This window comes from Grammomys surdaster, unplaced genomic scaffold (genome assembly GCF_004785775.1).
Source record: "Grammomys surdaster isolate TR1022 unplaced genomic scaffold, NIH_TR_1.0 1164, whole genome shotgun sequence".
Classification (NCBI taxonomy): domain Eukaryota; kingdom Metazoa; phylum Chordata; class Mammalia; order Rodentia; family Muridae; genus Grammomys; species Grammomys surdaster.
Window position 1 is genome coordinate 2,234,729 of NW_021605583.1, and position 15,746 is coordinate 2,250,474.

A 15,746-nucleotide genomic window follows, 5' to 3' on the forward strand; every position below is an offset into this window, starting at 1 on the left:
GAGAGAGAGAGAGAGAGAGAGAGAGAGAGAGAGAGAGAGAGAGAGAGCAAGCACAAAAAGCCCATTCCTGGTAATGCACTTTCTCCAGCAAGGCCATAACTACTCCGACAAGGCCAAACCTATATTAGTCTGTGGAGGCATTTGTATTCAAAGCACCACACCTAGTATTCTGCATTGGTTTACTGGTTGGAAACATGAGTTCTCGAGAAATGAGTTTCTAAGGCTCACAGATTCACACACTGGCTGGAGTTACAACTTTCAAATGTATAAAAGTGTTTGGAGAAAGAGATTTTTAAAACGTAAAATGTCTCTCATTCTTGATTTAACAATTTAAGATTAGAGATGAGAAAGGCTCCAAAGTAAATATTATAAACATATTTACTGGGCCAAACCCCTAGGAAGAACTGTCCTGGAGGTGACAGTGTCTACACATGACACTTTTATTTTCCAAGTAAACTCAACGGTCTTGCTTTAGTGGCAATAAGAAACTTGTATTTCCTCTTCTTGGGGTTCTATGTGCCCCTCACAAGGCAGCTTTAAAAAGATTTTTAAAATCTTTACTGTTCATAGTCCAAGTCCATGCCCCGTAGTTGGCAGCACTCTTGCCTGTTCTTTTTACCTGCTTCTGGAAAGTTCAGGGCTCCAGCTTTCCTAAACAAGGAATAGCTCACGCATTTGTGAGTTAGAGAGGCAATTTCTGTAAGTCTTGAAGGATGTGCTCCAGGAGAAGGGAGGGGATGAGCATCCTTGATAGGGCAAGACTAAAAAGCAAAGGCTGCCAAGGCCAAGCTAGGCTTGGCGAAGGTGGCACTGGTGTGTGTGTTCACCGAGGCAGCATTTGAAGCTGGACAGACGACCTGCACTGGCTGTCAGTATAAAGTCACTCTCCTTTGCTTTTTATCTTAGGCACTTCCAGACTGAGGTGCCTGCCTCCAACACAGATAAAGACACAGTCCCACACTGGTCACCAGCTTTGGTGAGACATATCTGAGTCGAAACACTTGTTCTGCCATAGAAGGCCCCCACCCAATCCATGGATCTGCTGCCCGTCCTACAGCCAACTGCGGAATTACACCTTCCACATCATTACAAGGACAATACAGTAAGACACACCGAGCTAGTGAGAGAGAGAGATGTCACACTGACATAACTTTGATCACACTAATTTATCATTAGCTGTTTTGGTTGGTATCTTATTGTGTCTGGTTGATAAAACAAACTTCAATACGGGTATGAATGCATGCATATGAAAACAAATAGTAGATGTTCTCTAACTTACAGTGGGTCTAAGTCTCAATAAATCCACACTGTAAACTGATAATAGCAGAAGTCATACATATACTGATTACAGCTAAGTTACCAAGTGGTCAGCCTTAGCAGCACAGTGCATGTTGGAGCATTGGCTCTGCTTCTCCCTTTTTCTCCTAAAAAAAGGGCTTATGTTTGTGTATGTGTATGTTTATGAGTGATATACGCATGTCTGTGGATATGAAATTCCAGAGACATGAAATTCCCCTGGATCTGGAGTTACAGGAGTTACAGGAGTTGCACTGTAAAATGCCTGAGGTAGGTGCCGAGATTCAAACTCTGCTCTTCTGTAAGAGCAGTATATGCTTTTAACTCCTAAGCACTTTTCTATCCCCTTTCTCCTTTCTTGTTTGTTTTTTTTTTGTTTGTTTGAGATGGGTTCTCCCTGTGTAGCCCTGGCTGGCCCAGAACTTACATTATAGAGGAGGTTGGCCTTGAACATACCGAGATCAACTTGCCTGTGCTTTCCAAGTACTGGGTCTCTTTTTAAAAATCAATTTTATTTATTATTACTTTGTGTGTGTGCACGTGCATCTGTGCCATGGCATGTGTGTGATGGTCAGAGACAATTTTCCGGGGCCTCTTCACTCTCTTGTGCTGAAGGTTTCACAGATGAAACTGAGATCACCAGGGTTGTTTATCAAACGCTCTTACCCACAGAGCTATCTTACTGGTCCAGTTTCTCTTGTGGTTACAGTAATAACTGTGAATGTGTAGCCTCACAAGAGAGTAACGTACTTCATGTGGCCCAGGAAATAATTAAAATTCAAAGTATGCTTTACTCTGGCTGTGTATTGCTTCCCATCATCAAAAAAAATCTAAAACTAGAAGGATGAACCATGAATCATGAGCTGCCTGTATATAAAGTACTTTCCATGGTTTCAGGCATTCACTAGATATCTGGGGTACCCCCACCCAGTCAAAAGAAACCACAGTACTTTATGGCATGTTGCAACTGTTCCAGGTTTCACAGATGGTATTACATATGGGTATGATAGTAAATGCTTGTAACCCTAACACTCGGGAGGCTGAGTAGAGGGAGATTCCATGAGTTCAAGACTGGCATGGGCTTCAGAGTGAGACTTTGTCTTGATCTCCCCCTACCACAGCCATTTACTCTCACCCCCACTTTGAAATAACAATAATTTGATGAACCACTAATGTAGTTCTATGCCCATACGCAAAATAGTTTGAAAATTCTTTTTCAATGTCATTTTGTAATACTACATATTTTAATTCAAACTTCTAAGAACACTACGTGTAGGGGTGGAATCCACAGGTCACGGAAGAGTTCTGTGTATCAAATCAACAGAACATTCAAGACTTCGTCTTTGTATCTACCATAATATTGTTCTGCTAACTTTAATAAGCATATGATACCCATTTACAAGTCAACGCCTGTCCCCAAATTCACAGCCAGAATAAATCCTTCTCATTTAGATCTTGTTCTCAGACAGCAGTAGAGCAGCTCCTAAGGACAGTCTTCACTGTAGACTATTCTACAGAATGGGTTAGCTTCAAGAGTACATGCTTGCTCCTCCTTTTAAATTTTTTTTAAGTATACGAGTGTTTGCCTACAGGTATACATGTATACCATGTGTGTACCTGCTGCCCACAGAGGACAGTGGAGAGGGTTGTTTCCTCTTGAACTGGAGTTACAAACAGTTGTAAGCAGCTATGTGTGTGTCATGTGTGTTCTCTGCAAGAACAGCAAATTCTTTACACCTCGGAGTCATCTCTCCAGCCCTTCCATGTGCATCCTTTAAAGCTTAATTTTCTGCAAAATCTATTCTATTTCCCCTTTCCAGGGAGATCCATGTGTCCCACCTTGAGCCTTCCTTGTTTCTTAGCCTCTGTGGGTCTGTGGATTATAGAATGATTACCCTTTACTTAACAGATAATATTGAATATATATCGTGTTTGTCTTTCTGAGTCTGTGTTACCTTACTCAGGATGATTTTTTTTTTTGTTTCATCCATTTGCCTGCAAATTTCACGATGTCATTTTTTTTAACAGCTGAGTAATACTCCATTGTGCAAATGCACCATCTTTTCTGTATCCATTCTCTGGTTGAGAGACATCTAGGTTTTTTTTTTTTCCTAGTTTCTGGCTATTATGAAGAAAGCTACTATGAACATAGTTGAGCAAGTGTCCTGGTGGTAGAATGGAACACTCTTTGGGTAAATATACCCAGAAGTGCTATAGCTGGGTCTTGAGATAGATTCTCATTTTTCTGAGAAATCGTCATATTGATTTCCATAGTTGCTGTACAAATTTGCACTCCCACCAGCAATGGAGGAGTGTTCCTCTTGCTCCACATCTTCGCCAGCATAAGCTGTCACTTGTGTTTTTGATCTTAGCCATTCTGACAGGTGTAAGATGGAACATCAAAGTTGTTTTGACTCACATTTCCCTGATGGCTAAGGATGATGAACATTGCTTCAAATGTTTTTTTAGATATTTGAGATTCCTGGGGGCTGGTGGGGATGGAACCGGAGAGATCAGGTGGGAGGGGAGTGGCGTGGAGGGAGAGACAACTGTGATTGGGGAACGTTTGGAGGATGATACAGAAAACTAGTATATAGTGGACAATTCCTGGAATCTACAAGAGTGACCCTAGCAAAGTCTCCTTGTAATGTGGGAATACAAACCCCAAACTGTCCATCTTCCATAACTCCCAGCAGTAGGGCTGACATTAACTCAGTCACAAAACCTTTGACCTACATTCTGTCCTGCCTGCGAGATGTGTGTGTGGGGGGTTAATGGTGGCACAGAATTTGCAGGGGGGGGTAGCCAACAGATGACTGGTCCAACTTGAGGCCCATACAGAGAGAGAGAGAGAGAGAGAGAGAGAGAGAGAGAGAGAGAGTCAGTCCATGCCTGACATGGCCTGGATGGACAGGAACCGGAGGCTGGACAGTCCAGAGACCCACAAAAGAATCAAACAAGACTGGCCAAAAAAAAAAAAAAAGGAAATGAAGTGACTTCTAATGATATTCTGCTATACTCGTAGACTTACCAATTGGACTTAACCCAATTGTCATCAGAGAGGCTTCATCCGGCAACAGGTGGGAGCAGAAACAGAGATCACAGCCAAACACTAGGTGGAGCCGGGGAACCCTGCAGAGCAGGAGGAGGAAGGATTGTAGGACAGTCAGATCAAGGCTCCACAGAGTCAACTAGCAGAACTCAGGGACTCACAGAGACTGAAAGGACACTCACAGAGCCTGTATGGGACTGAACTAGGGTCCTGTGCATATATGTTATGGTAATGTAGCTTGGTCTTCTTGTGGGAATTTTAATAGTGGGGGTGAAGGCTATCTCTGGAATCCTTTTCCTCCTACTGGATTGCCACATCCAGCCTTGATATGAGGATCTGGGCCTAGTCTTACTGTAACTTTTTATGCCTGGGAGGCCTTCTCTCTCTCTCTTTCTCTCTCTCTGTCTCTCTCTGTCTCTGTCTCTGTCTCTCTCTCTCTCTCTCTCTCTCTCTCTCTCTCTCTCATGAGTGGATCTTGGGGAGAGAGATGAGTGAGGAGCTAAGTGGAGAGAGAGGAAACTGCTCTCAAGATGTAGTGTATGAGAGAATTTAAAAAAATTAATTAAAAATAAGAGCTTTATTTTCTTCCCAGGGACCCTGTCTTCCTAACACATTTTGTTTCATTTGAAATGAGCCCCGAAGAGCTACAGATAGCTGTCCCACGCACCACTGTTCCCGTAGTAGTAGTGTGAACCCTCGGGATAAGCTGGTAGTTTTGTCTGACCTCTCAGAAACCAAGGGTATAGGCAGACTATGTAACTCAAAACCCTGAGCAGTAAGGACAGCTGGAACACAGCAGACTCAGGGCTGAAGGGAGAGGAAGTGCATGAAGTGGCTGTGCAGTGGTAACAATAATCGGGCTACACTTCTTGCATTTATTATGGCTTATGTTTTATAACATATGTTGCAGATCAGGTGATCTGAGCCGAGAGATAAGTACCCTCAGAGTTCTCACCATGGCCCTCCAGATCGCATCTACAAATCAGAAGACTGTTACCCTGATAAAGGTTACTTGATGTCTTTCACGTCATGCATCCTTATTGGCAGAACTTAATTTTCAAAGGAATCCTTAAAGGCTACGTGGGATTCATTGAGAGTATGGGAACTTTAGAGACTTACTTTGCCCATAAAGATACTATTCCTACCTGTAGCCTTTTCTGTGTCATCTTCTCTGAGCCATCAGGAGAGCCCATGATTGCACTAGAGTCCAGAAAGCCTCCTGGGCTTCCTGAGGGAAGGAGCCAGACCCTCCCAGTACCCTTTGGCCCATACTAGGGGCAGTAAGTAGGAGGTAGGGCAGCAAGCATTGTGATTCCTGAGCACTTACAAATATCCTCCCTGACTGCGGAAACAGAGCAGGAAAAGAGCTGTTTCCTTTGAAATGAGCCCTGAGGATATGGTGTCTGAGAGAATTTTTAAAATTAATTAATCAGTTAAAAATAAAAGCTTATTTTGTTCCTGAGGATCCTGTCTTCCTAACACATTTTGTTTCAAAACACATTTCGAAATGAGACCCAAAGGGCTTTGGCTAGCTGTCAGGACTGGCAGGAAACCAGGCTGGGGAGAGGCAGGAAACTGGCTTGAGTTGAGACATGGAAAAGATCTAATGCTGAAGTTTGGGGGGAGGTGACATTATGTTTATCCAGAAAGATCTTTCTCCCTGCAAATGTCCATAAGAAAACAGATGCAAACCACATACTTGGTGACATGCTGGAGGTCTGAGGATATGACTATTTCAAGGTATGGTTCAGGGGAAGTGTTTTTATTGTAGATAAGAGAGTATACTGCCTGGGGCCTCTGTAAGAGTCCAGAGCAGGAAAAGAAAGTAGTGGACTGATCATGGCTTGGAGGGAGAGGGAGGGGGAGAGGGAAGAAGAAGGGGAGAGGGAGAAGAAGGAGAGGGAGGAAAAAGGGTGAGAAGAGCTGAGAGGATGGGGTGGGGGGAGGGGGAGGGCAGCAAGTGCTTTGGTATTATGCTAATAAGGCAGCACAGCTTTTTTTTCCTGAGTTTCTTTTGGAGGGGACAGTAGAAAGATCAAAGGCTTGTGTATAGACTGCTGTAGAAGGCCAGCAAAGCAAACCTGCCTTTAGGAGTTAAAACAAATCTGCTTAGAATAATAGTGCACTGGGAATCTCAAGAGCCGTGTTTAGTGGGAAACACATGACAAGTTGCACCCATTATGGTAATAATCTCTATAATGAGTATGTGACCACGCCTCGGGTGCGGTTGCCTTGTTGATCTGATGTCGCCTGTTTCCCCTTACATCTGTGGTAGAAGTGTGTGTGTGTGTGTGTGTGTGGATAATGGGAGGCTGTGAGGCTTCACCATTGATGGCCCATTTCAGATGCCAATCTTCTGATTCCTGGTTGCTTCCTGGACACTGTCTTGAGGATTCTGAAGCTGAGGGTACTCGAGCAGTGAAGACCATATACAGGTCATTTGAGGGGGTTTTAGGGAACTTCACAAACTTGAGGTTTCTATGGTTGGCAATGAGTTTTCAGGACCCAGGAGAGTATCTGGAGAGGAAGTGTTCCTTCCCCTCCTGATTTGGAGAAGTAAGACAAGGAGGGAAACTTACTGGATTCTAAGGACTCTGACCTAATCAATGGGGTAATCCTTTGGTGGATTAATAAAATAGATAATATAACAGACTACTGAGAGGTAGTGAGAGACAAGAGAGGGAACCAATCAGAGGGAGGTAGGTCACTATGATTAGCTGTGTCTTGCCCTAACCTCTTTTTGGATTTCCCTCTCTTCCATTCTTATCTCTTACGATGTAAGTTACCTCATCCACACATGCTCCTGTTTCTTTGATAGTCCGTCTCACCATAGGCCAATTGCACGGAGCCAAGAGATTGTAGACAAAACTGCATGAAACAGGTTAAAATAAATCTGAATCCCCTTAGGTTACTCCTACCATAACTTTAGTCATATCAATGAAAAAAACACAACCCTCAAGGAAAGATTAGTGAATGAGATTCAGAACATGGAACGGATAATCACTATGGTTGACCTTTCACTGCCAACTTGACTATGTTGAGAGTCACCACAGAAATGCACCTCAATGGCACTGTTTGCAGAAAGGTTAAAGCAAAGAGGGAGGATTTTCTCTAATGTGAGGGGCTCCGTGTCACGGCGGGAGCCCTGGACTAAGTAAGGAGAGGAAGTGAGTAGAGCGAGCGTTCATAGAGTGAGCGTTCATTGCTCTGTACTTTCTGACTGTGCGTGTGATAAGGCCAGCTGCTTTGTGCTCCTGCCACCATGTCACCATGTCTTCCGTACCACGATGGATGGATGGTTCCTTCTAGACTATGAGCCAAGCAAACCTCCTTCCACAAATGGCTCTTTGTCAGGCGTTTTGTTATAGTAACACAGGAAGCAGCTGGAGTGTGGCTTGTCCTGGTATCAAGTCTGGTTCAGCTTTAGAAAATGAATTAGTGCAATCTCCACACCCTATATAACAAGCTCAGTAGAAATTAAAAAAAAAGATGGAATTTAGTATTTCAAATGTTAAAACCTTGAGATATACTAGGAATAGAAAAGAGTACTAAATTAGGAGAGCCTATTTTAAATGTCCTCCTACCGGGCAAGAAGATTGAACCTACCTATCCCACTAAGACAAAGTCAACAACGTTGCTTTGGCTTCTTTTATCCAGTATCTTATGCAGAATCTCATCAAGAAATGAAATAAAAGGCAAACTAAGGGGAGGAGAGAAACACAACTGTTTTGCTTCATAGATAACAACATCATTGTTTTCATTAAAAAAATCCAAAGAATTCATTAACAAACAAACAACAAACAAACAAAGCAAAACCAGAAACTACCAGAGCTTTTTAATCTCAACAAGACTATAGGAGTCAAAGTTAGGATGAAGTTTTATTTACTTTACCAATCATCAGTTTAAAATTGAAATTAAAAGCAGAGAATGATTCAGAGTAGCAGCAAAAGCATGAAACAGTAAAACCAATAAAACACACCAGCTCTGTGTGTCACACACTAATGCACAAACTCTGGCTAAAGATGTCACAGGGGCATGAATAATTGTGACATGCTCATGAGTGGGGAGGTTGGATGTTAGTATGACATCAGTTCTGCCCAGATTAACCTACAGACTCAGTAAAATCCAATTTGAAACCCAGCAGGGTGCTTTGTTATAGAAATAAATATCCTGAATCCGTGATTCGTGTAGAAAGGCAAAAAGGAAGTAGACTGTGAGTGTGAAGCCAGCCTGGGGTGCTTATGGAGAGACTGTCTCAGATAACCAAGAGCTGGGGAAGTGCTGTGCTAGAGTTCCTGTCCAAAAAAAAAAAAAAATGCAGGACACAGACAGGAAAACAGGTACAGAGACTTTGAGAGACACTTTGAGTTTCTTGTAGTGTAAATAGTGTTAAAATAGACTTGTCTCAAGTAGTCAAAGTCAGAAGAATACAAATTTTGCTTCAGCTAAAACCCTGTCCATGAGCGCTACAGCAGTTATATCCCCAATTGCCTCAAACAGCATACAATTCCAAATTACTCTGAGTAAACAATCAGGACACACCCATAGGAAAAAATACTAAGCAGTAAAAAGATATACACGAATTAAATAGTAAGGATCTCAATCATAGATGCTAAGAAAAAGAACATAAAGTAAAATAGAAAATAGAAAAATCAATGAGGGGGGTTGCCAGGAGCTGCGAGTGGGGACGGGGTTGTCACAAACAAACAGATATTTTAGAAGACTGATTACTCAATAGCTTTGCTCTGGCGCTGGCTACATTCTTTTCAACCATCACGAAACTATAATAAAATGTCAAAGTTTATGTCGTATAAATTGCACTTCGGTAAATTGACTGAAGGAAACTTCACAGAGTCATTTTCCACACATGTTTCCTGTGAGTCTATTCTGAAAACACTGAGGAAAGGGACCCTGGAAGCACCCGTTCCCGAAGTAACATCCACACACCTTGTGTGCACGTTAGCTGATGACAGCATCTCTCAGCTTCCATTCCCGCCCACCACACAAAGCTTGAACAAGGGCTTCTTTGTAGATCTACAGAACAGCTCTGCTACTATTTCTCACTTTGTATGGTCATGACCTCATCTTGGAAGATATAGAAAATGTCTATTTGGGATAAAATTTAAATATTATTTTGCACGTCTCTAAAATGTTCTCTCATTCAGTTTTATGATGAACAGTTTGGACCAAGCATGGCTGTGCATAGTTGTAATCCCAGCACTGAGGAAGTAGAGGCAGGAAGATCAGAGACTAGCCTCCAGCACATAGCAAGTTTGATCAGACTGGGTGTAATGGCTATTCCTGGACTATATCTGGAATGAACTACAATCCAGAATTGCAGGGCTCACCTGTGATCCAGATCTTGAGGCTGGAAGACACAAGTTTCTGACCTGGATCTTGGCATGAAGATCTTGAGGCATAGTGGCCATGAAAAGCTTAGACCCAGGCAAGGTAGTACAGGACTTTAATCTCAGGAGACTAAGGCAAGGAAATCTCCAAGATCAAGGTCAGCCTTGGACAAAACAAGTCCCAGATCCAGGTGTGGTGGCACACACCTTTAATCTGGGTCACATCTTCTGCTGGAGACCTACCTAAGGACATTAGAAAAAGGAAGGTTTGTTGTTCTTCTTTGCCTCTTGGTGTTTACTTGCCATCTGTTAGAATCTACTTCCACAGAAGACCAGCTGAAACAACCAGCCTCGTGGGACTGAGCAACTACCAGATCCCTGAACTCCCCATTCACAGCTGACCATTGTTGGGTTAATTGGACTACAGGCTGTAAGTCATCACAACAAATTCCCTTCATACATAGAGACATTCCATAAGTTTTGTGACTCTGGAGAACCCTGACGAATACACTGGGCTATGTGAGATGCCAGATGACAAAACAAAACAGGGCCAGGGAAATGGCTCAGTGGTAAAGATGCTTGCTGTCAAGCATGACAGCCTGAGTTTGATCCCCGGGACCCACATAGGACTGACTCCCACAAGTTGTCCCCTCACTTCCAAATGCACACACAATAAATACATGCTGCTAAAAATTAAAAACCACACACACACACACACACACACACACACACACACACACAGACACAAAATAAAATTCTAGTTTCCCCTGACAGTGTCTCTAATTGTCTATCCAGAGTCAGTTAACAATGATGTATACCCAGAAACTGCCCAAAGTTTAAACGCTTGTGGTTTCTATCTCCCTCGCAGACATACCTCATCAAAGGTAGTACTTAATGTATTGGTGTTAAGAATAAAAAAAAGGGCTGGAGAGATGGCTTGCTGGCTAAGAACACTGATTGCTCCCCCAGAGGATTTGGGTTTAATTCCCAGTACCCACATGGTGGCTCACAATCGCCTGTGATTCCAGTCCCAGGGTATCCAATGTCCTCTCTTGGCCTCTAAAGGCACCGGGCACATACTGGCACACAGACACAAATTCAAGCAAAACATCCACATATATAAGATAGACACACAAACAAATAAAAGTTAAAAAATCTATTAAAATTCAAAATACTCAGAAAATCTGACGATCTGAAAGCACAAGAAGAACATGCACCTTCAGAATGATTTCTACAGCTTCTCTGAAGCCCATGTAAGTGACATCAAGTATCAAGTATCGGGAGGACAGGACATGAAGAGCCAGTCAGCGTAGGTGGGAGACAGGGTAGTAGATTAGAAGAATTTATAATTGCAGTCACTTAAACACAGTGTGTAGGTGGCAAATGTCCAGAGATAAAGTGAAGGCCAGATTCCAGGAACTCAGACTAAGAGTTGGACTGTGGAGGATAGAAGTTCCTTCCTGGAAAGGTGTCCTTGTATAACACAGAGCCAAAACTGGTCCAAACTACCATTTATGGAACCCTTGCTATGCAATTTGACCTTGGCTTGTATGTGACACACCTGCACGCCCACATTCTAACTCTTATTTTATGAGCAAGGAGACTGAGCAAGTAGCAGGGTCAGGAGAGAAACTCACATCCTCATCCTGATGCCTTTTCCTTAGACATACTATCCTGCATCTTAGGAAGACCCACTCAGCCTTTTGAGTCTTTGGCTCTTGAGTACACTTTCCAGACTTCTAAATTCTCTTCCACCTCTTCAGATAGCTTTTTCATTTTTTTCATGGGACCCTTCTCCCTCACTGGATCTTGATGAATTTCTCCATTTTCCCCTAAATACATGCATGCATGCACACACACATATATACATACATATGTGTATGTATATGTGTGTGTGTATATGTGTGAGTGTTTACATGTCACAGGAGTGTATGTAGATCAGAGGACAACTGGAAGGAGATTCTCCCTTTCAACATGTGGATCCCAGGGACAAAATAATCAGGCCTTAAGTTTTGATAGAAAGCATGGTTATCCTCTGAGCCACCTTGCCAGTCCCATACCGTACTCCTTTGCAACAGACTCATTCCTTCACACGATATCATTTTTTCTGGACATAGTAGCACCCTCTTTGGTTCAGTGGTTCTCACTAAATTGAGCTGTTTTTTTTTTCTTTCAAGAGTGAGAGTTCTCATGTCTCTGTAATTGCTCTTATATTTGAAGTAGGGATGATTTTTTTTCCTCATCAAGGTCATTTAATCATTACCCAAACACGGCTCTGCAGACTAGGCTGACTCATTTTTAAAATGCTATCATCTGTGAAGTTTAAATCAAAAGCCCCCGCCCTCCCATAGAGTTAGAACCTTACAACTGAAGTCCACCAGACTGCACATCTTTAAAAAAAAACATTTATATGGCTGTGTCGATCGACTTTCCATCTTTGTGACTGAAAGCCTGAGGATGGAAATCAACTTCTAAGAAGGGTTTATTTTGGTCCATGGTTTCAGTCCGTGTTTGTCTGGCTCTGTTGCTTTATATTATGGTAAGGAAGGAAGAACTTCATAATTGGGCACCACAAGTGGATCACCTCAACAGGGCTGTGTGTGCAGAGGGAGGAGGGAGGGGGAGGCAGGGAGACAGAAAGAAACACACACACACACACACACACACACACACACACACACACACAGAGAGAGAGAGAGAGAGAGAGAGAGAGAGAGAGAGAGAGAATAAGCAGGAGCGAGTATGAATCTTGAAGTATACTATATCAGAACTAAGCCTTAAATCGTTCTAGGCAAGTTCTCTGTGACCTACTTCTCTTCCCATTAGGCACCTTTTCTCAATAATGCCACCAAATAATGAATTAATTCACAGTCCAACCCAATGATAAGAGTCCTTATGACCCAATTATTTCTAAAAGACCGTCAGTCATCGGCTAAGATTGTAATCCATTAAGAAAACAAAACAAGCAGAAGCCTGTTTCGGTGTTCAGCTGAAACCAAGGCCCTTGAACCACCCCATTGCTTTGGTCTTTGGTTCTGTGACAAGAGAACCTCAGCCACAGTGTGAACAGTTACTTTCTCGAGTGAGCAGTCTTAAAGACTAACATTGCTGGTATATGCATCCAAGAAATCCATATACACTTAGAATAGCATCAACTTGTCTTGAAATATCCTCATGGTATTTATATTTTCTTGTATTTAAGCCTTCGATGGAACTAAATTCTAATTTAAATCATAATTGGCACACCATGACTCTATATGAAGTACACGTACTTAAGACGCATCCCTACACATTCACACTCATACACACAGCACTTAGAAAGAGTGCTAAGGAACAGCTGAGCCCTGTGTTCCCTCTTTATTCTTTCATTTATTCAATAAAACTTTATTGAGCATTTATTATGTGCCTCATATTGCTCTACTCTACATGTGCACTGATGGCCATATGGTCCAGTGAAGTATTTAAATACCAGAGACTATGTTCATGATGCTAGATCATAACTGACAGAAAGTTCTGGGGCTGGTAGTTTTGTTTTTTCTTGTTTGTTTTTTTTGAACCTAAAGAAGTCTTTATGAACTTTTCTAATATATCATTAGTTTACAAGTTAAAAAACAAACAAGAATAATATCATACATATAACACTAAGTTTTATAATATAGTCATACTTAATAACTGGACACATTTCTCCTAAAACAATGATTTAAGGCTTAGTTCTGATATAGTATACTTCAATATACTATATTGGAAGCAGTTCAGTTAGAAGCCATTCTTAATTAAAATATACTGCAAAGAGCTGTTCATAAATTCTTTGAAGTTCTCTATAGTTGAATCTCTCTTCTTTTGAGTAGGGCTTCTAACCAGGGTAGTTTGAAGGGGCTAAAGGGTGCAGGTCAGTCTTAAAGAGAACTGCAGTTCCCCCCACCCATCCCTGGCTTTGTCCTCGATTGCTCGCTTTGGAAGAAGCCTGTTGTGCCCTTGTGAAGATGTTCATGCGCCTGTGTAGATGTCCATATCATCAAGAGGGACTGACACCTTTTACTAACATGCAGCCAAGAACCACAACTTGTGACAGCCATAGGAGAGTATCATCTTGAAAACAGGTCTCCGGCACTGGGCAAAGGCTGAGGGGAGGGGCCACTTGCAACCGCCATCTTGGCTGGAACCTCACGAAAGATATGGAGGCATAGGTGGGTGTTCAGCTAAGCCAATCCTTAATTCTCAACCAATATAATATATAATATTAATCGATATAGATACAGATCTTGCCTTAGAGATACATAAACATGAATTGACGAACACAAAACCTGTGGAGATGTGATGAAAATAAGAAAGAGTCTCTCAGCAAGCAAAGAAAGAGCCCCAGACTGAACCCGACAGCAGGGGATTCGGAACAACGTGTTTTTTTTTCCCTTTGTTTGTTTGTTTGTTTGTTTGTTTGTTTTTTGTTTTATTTTGTTTTGGTTTGGTTTTTGGTTGTGGTTTGTGGTTTGTTTTTTGACACAGGGTTTCTCTGTGTATCAGCTCTGGGTGTCCTGGAACTCGCTCTGTAGACCGGGCTGGCCTGGAACTCACAAAGATCCACCTGCCTCTGCCTCCTCAGTGCTGAGATTAAATGTGTGCACCACCACTGCCTGGCTTTGGAAATTTTCTTAGAAATAGCCGATGAGGGTTGGGGAGAGAGTCTGAAGGGTAAAGCACTTGCCACACAGCATAAGGACTGAAATTTGATCCCCAGAACCTATGTAGAGCTGGTAGGTTTGGCCACTGCCTGTAATCCTGGGACTCAGGGGACAGGCTGGGTAGCTAGACTAGACAAATTGGTAAGCTCCTAGTTATACTGAGAGATTCTACCTCAATAAATAAAGTAGAGAACAACCAAGAAACACACCCAGTGTCCACCTCAGGCCTTCACATGCAAACACAGACAAACACACACACATGCACACGCACACGCACACACAGATACAAACACTCATATGCATATATACATTCAAACATGCATATACATATGCAGATGCATTACCTACATATGTAACCCTCTTCCTCAAAGAAATGAGAATATGGCGGTGGTGGGGGGAGTGATAAAACTCTTTTCTAGCACATGAAAGACTCTTAGTTCCACCCACAGAACTTCACATATAATAAATAAGAGAATAAGGTCTGAGTAAATCTAACAAGGTAGATGGCATGCCTGTTATTAAGCTGCTGCCCTTTCACACCAAGCTACCATCGGCTTTTGTGATTCTGGAGCAGGGACTGTGTGGACTTTCTCTGTTTGTTTTTTTTTTGTTTTTGTTTTTGTTTTTGTTTTTGTTTTGTTTTGTTTTTTTAGGATCTGTCTCCTAAGAGCATTAGAGTGAGACTTCAGGCTGAAGGGGAGGAATGGCTTTCTCTTGTCAGTCTGTTTCCTGTTGCTGCTTATGAGAGCCAACGTACCAATGACACTGAGGACCTCAGGGTCCAAGCCTGGGTTGTTTTAACAGCTTAAGCTTGGCCACCCATCCCCAACAGACCGATCACAGAGAGAGGTGATAGTGAGATACAGAGAAAAGGGGGTGTATTCAACAATTTAATTTAACTAATTAATCATAAAAGAAAAAGACATTTCAACAGATAAAATGAAACACCGTAGGAGAGATTATTGTGAATAGTTATACATCAGCACATTTGATATTGTATAAGAAAGGGACAAAATTCTAGAAACACACAAACTACCCAGACCAAATCAGGAAGCAGAACATCTGAATAGAGCTGCACTAGGTGAGGGGCTTACAAGCAATGAACACCTCCCACCAGGGCTGGAGAGATGGCTCAGGGGTCAACAGGACTTGCTGCTCCTCCAGAGACTGGATTGATTCCCAGTGCCCAAACAGTGACTCATCCATTTGTAACTCTGGTTCCAGGGACCAGATCCCTTCTGGCCTCTGTGGGCACTGTATACATATGGAGCATGGACATCTGTGGGCACTGTATACATATGGAACACAGACATCTGTGGGCACTGTATACATATGGAGCACGGACATCTGTGGGCACTGTATACATATGGA

At 42.3% G+C, this 15,746-nt stretch overlaps 1 protein-coding gene across 2 annotated transcripts in view; it reads left to right on the forward strand.

Moving 5' to 3' along the window:
- Positions 1-15,746, forward strand: part of LOC114635029 (NXPE family member 2) — an 83,135-nt gene that overhangs the window by 44,239 nt on the left and 23,150 nt on the right. Inside the window, exon 1 of one of the 2 annotated variants that reach the window (XM_028783646.1) lies at positions 5,968-6,088. The exons of the other annotated variant lie outside the window; for it this stretch is intronic. Coding sequence (XP_028639479.1) covers positions 6,015-6,088 — 74 coding nt within the window. The 5' untranslated portion in view covers positions 5,968-6,014. Of the gene's footprint in view, positions 1-5,967; positions 6,089-15,746 lie in introns of those variants that run through there. 2 annotated transcript variants of the gene reach the window in all.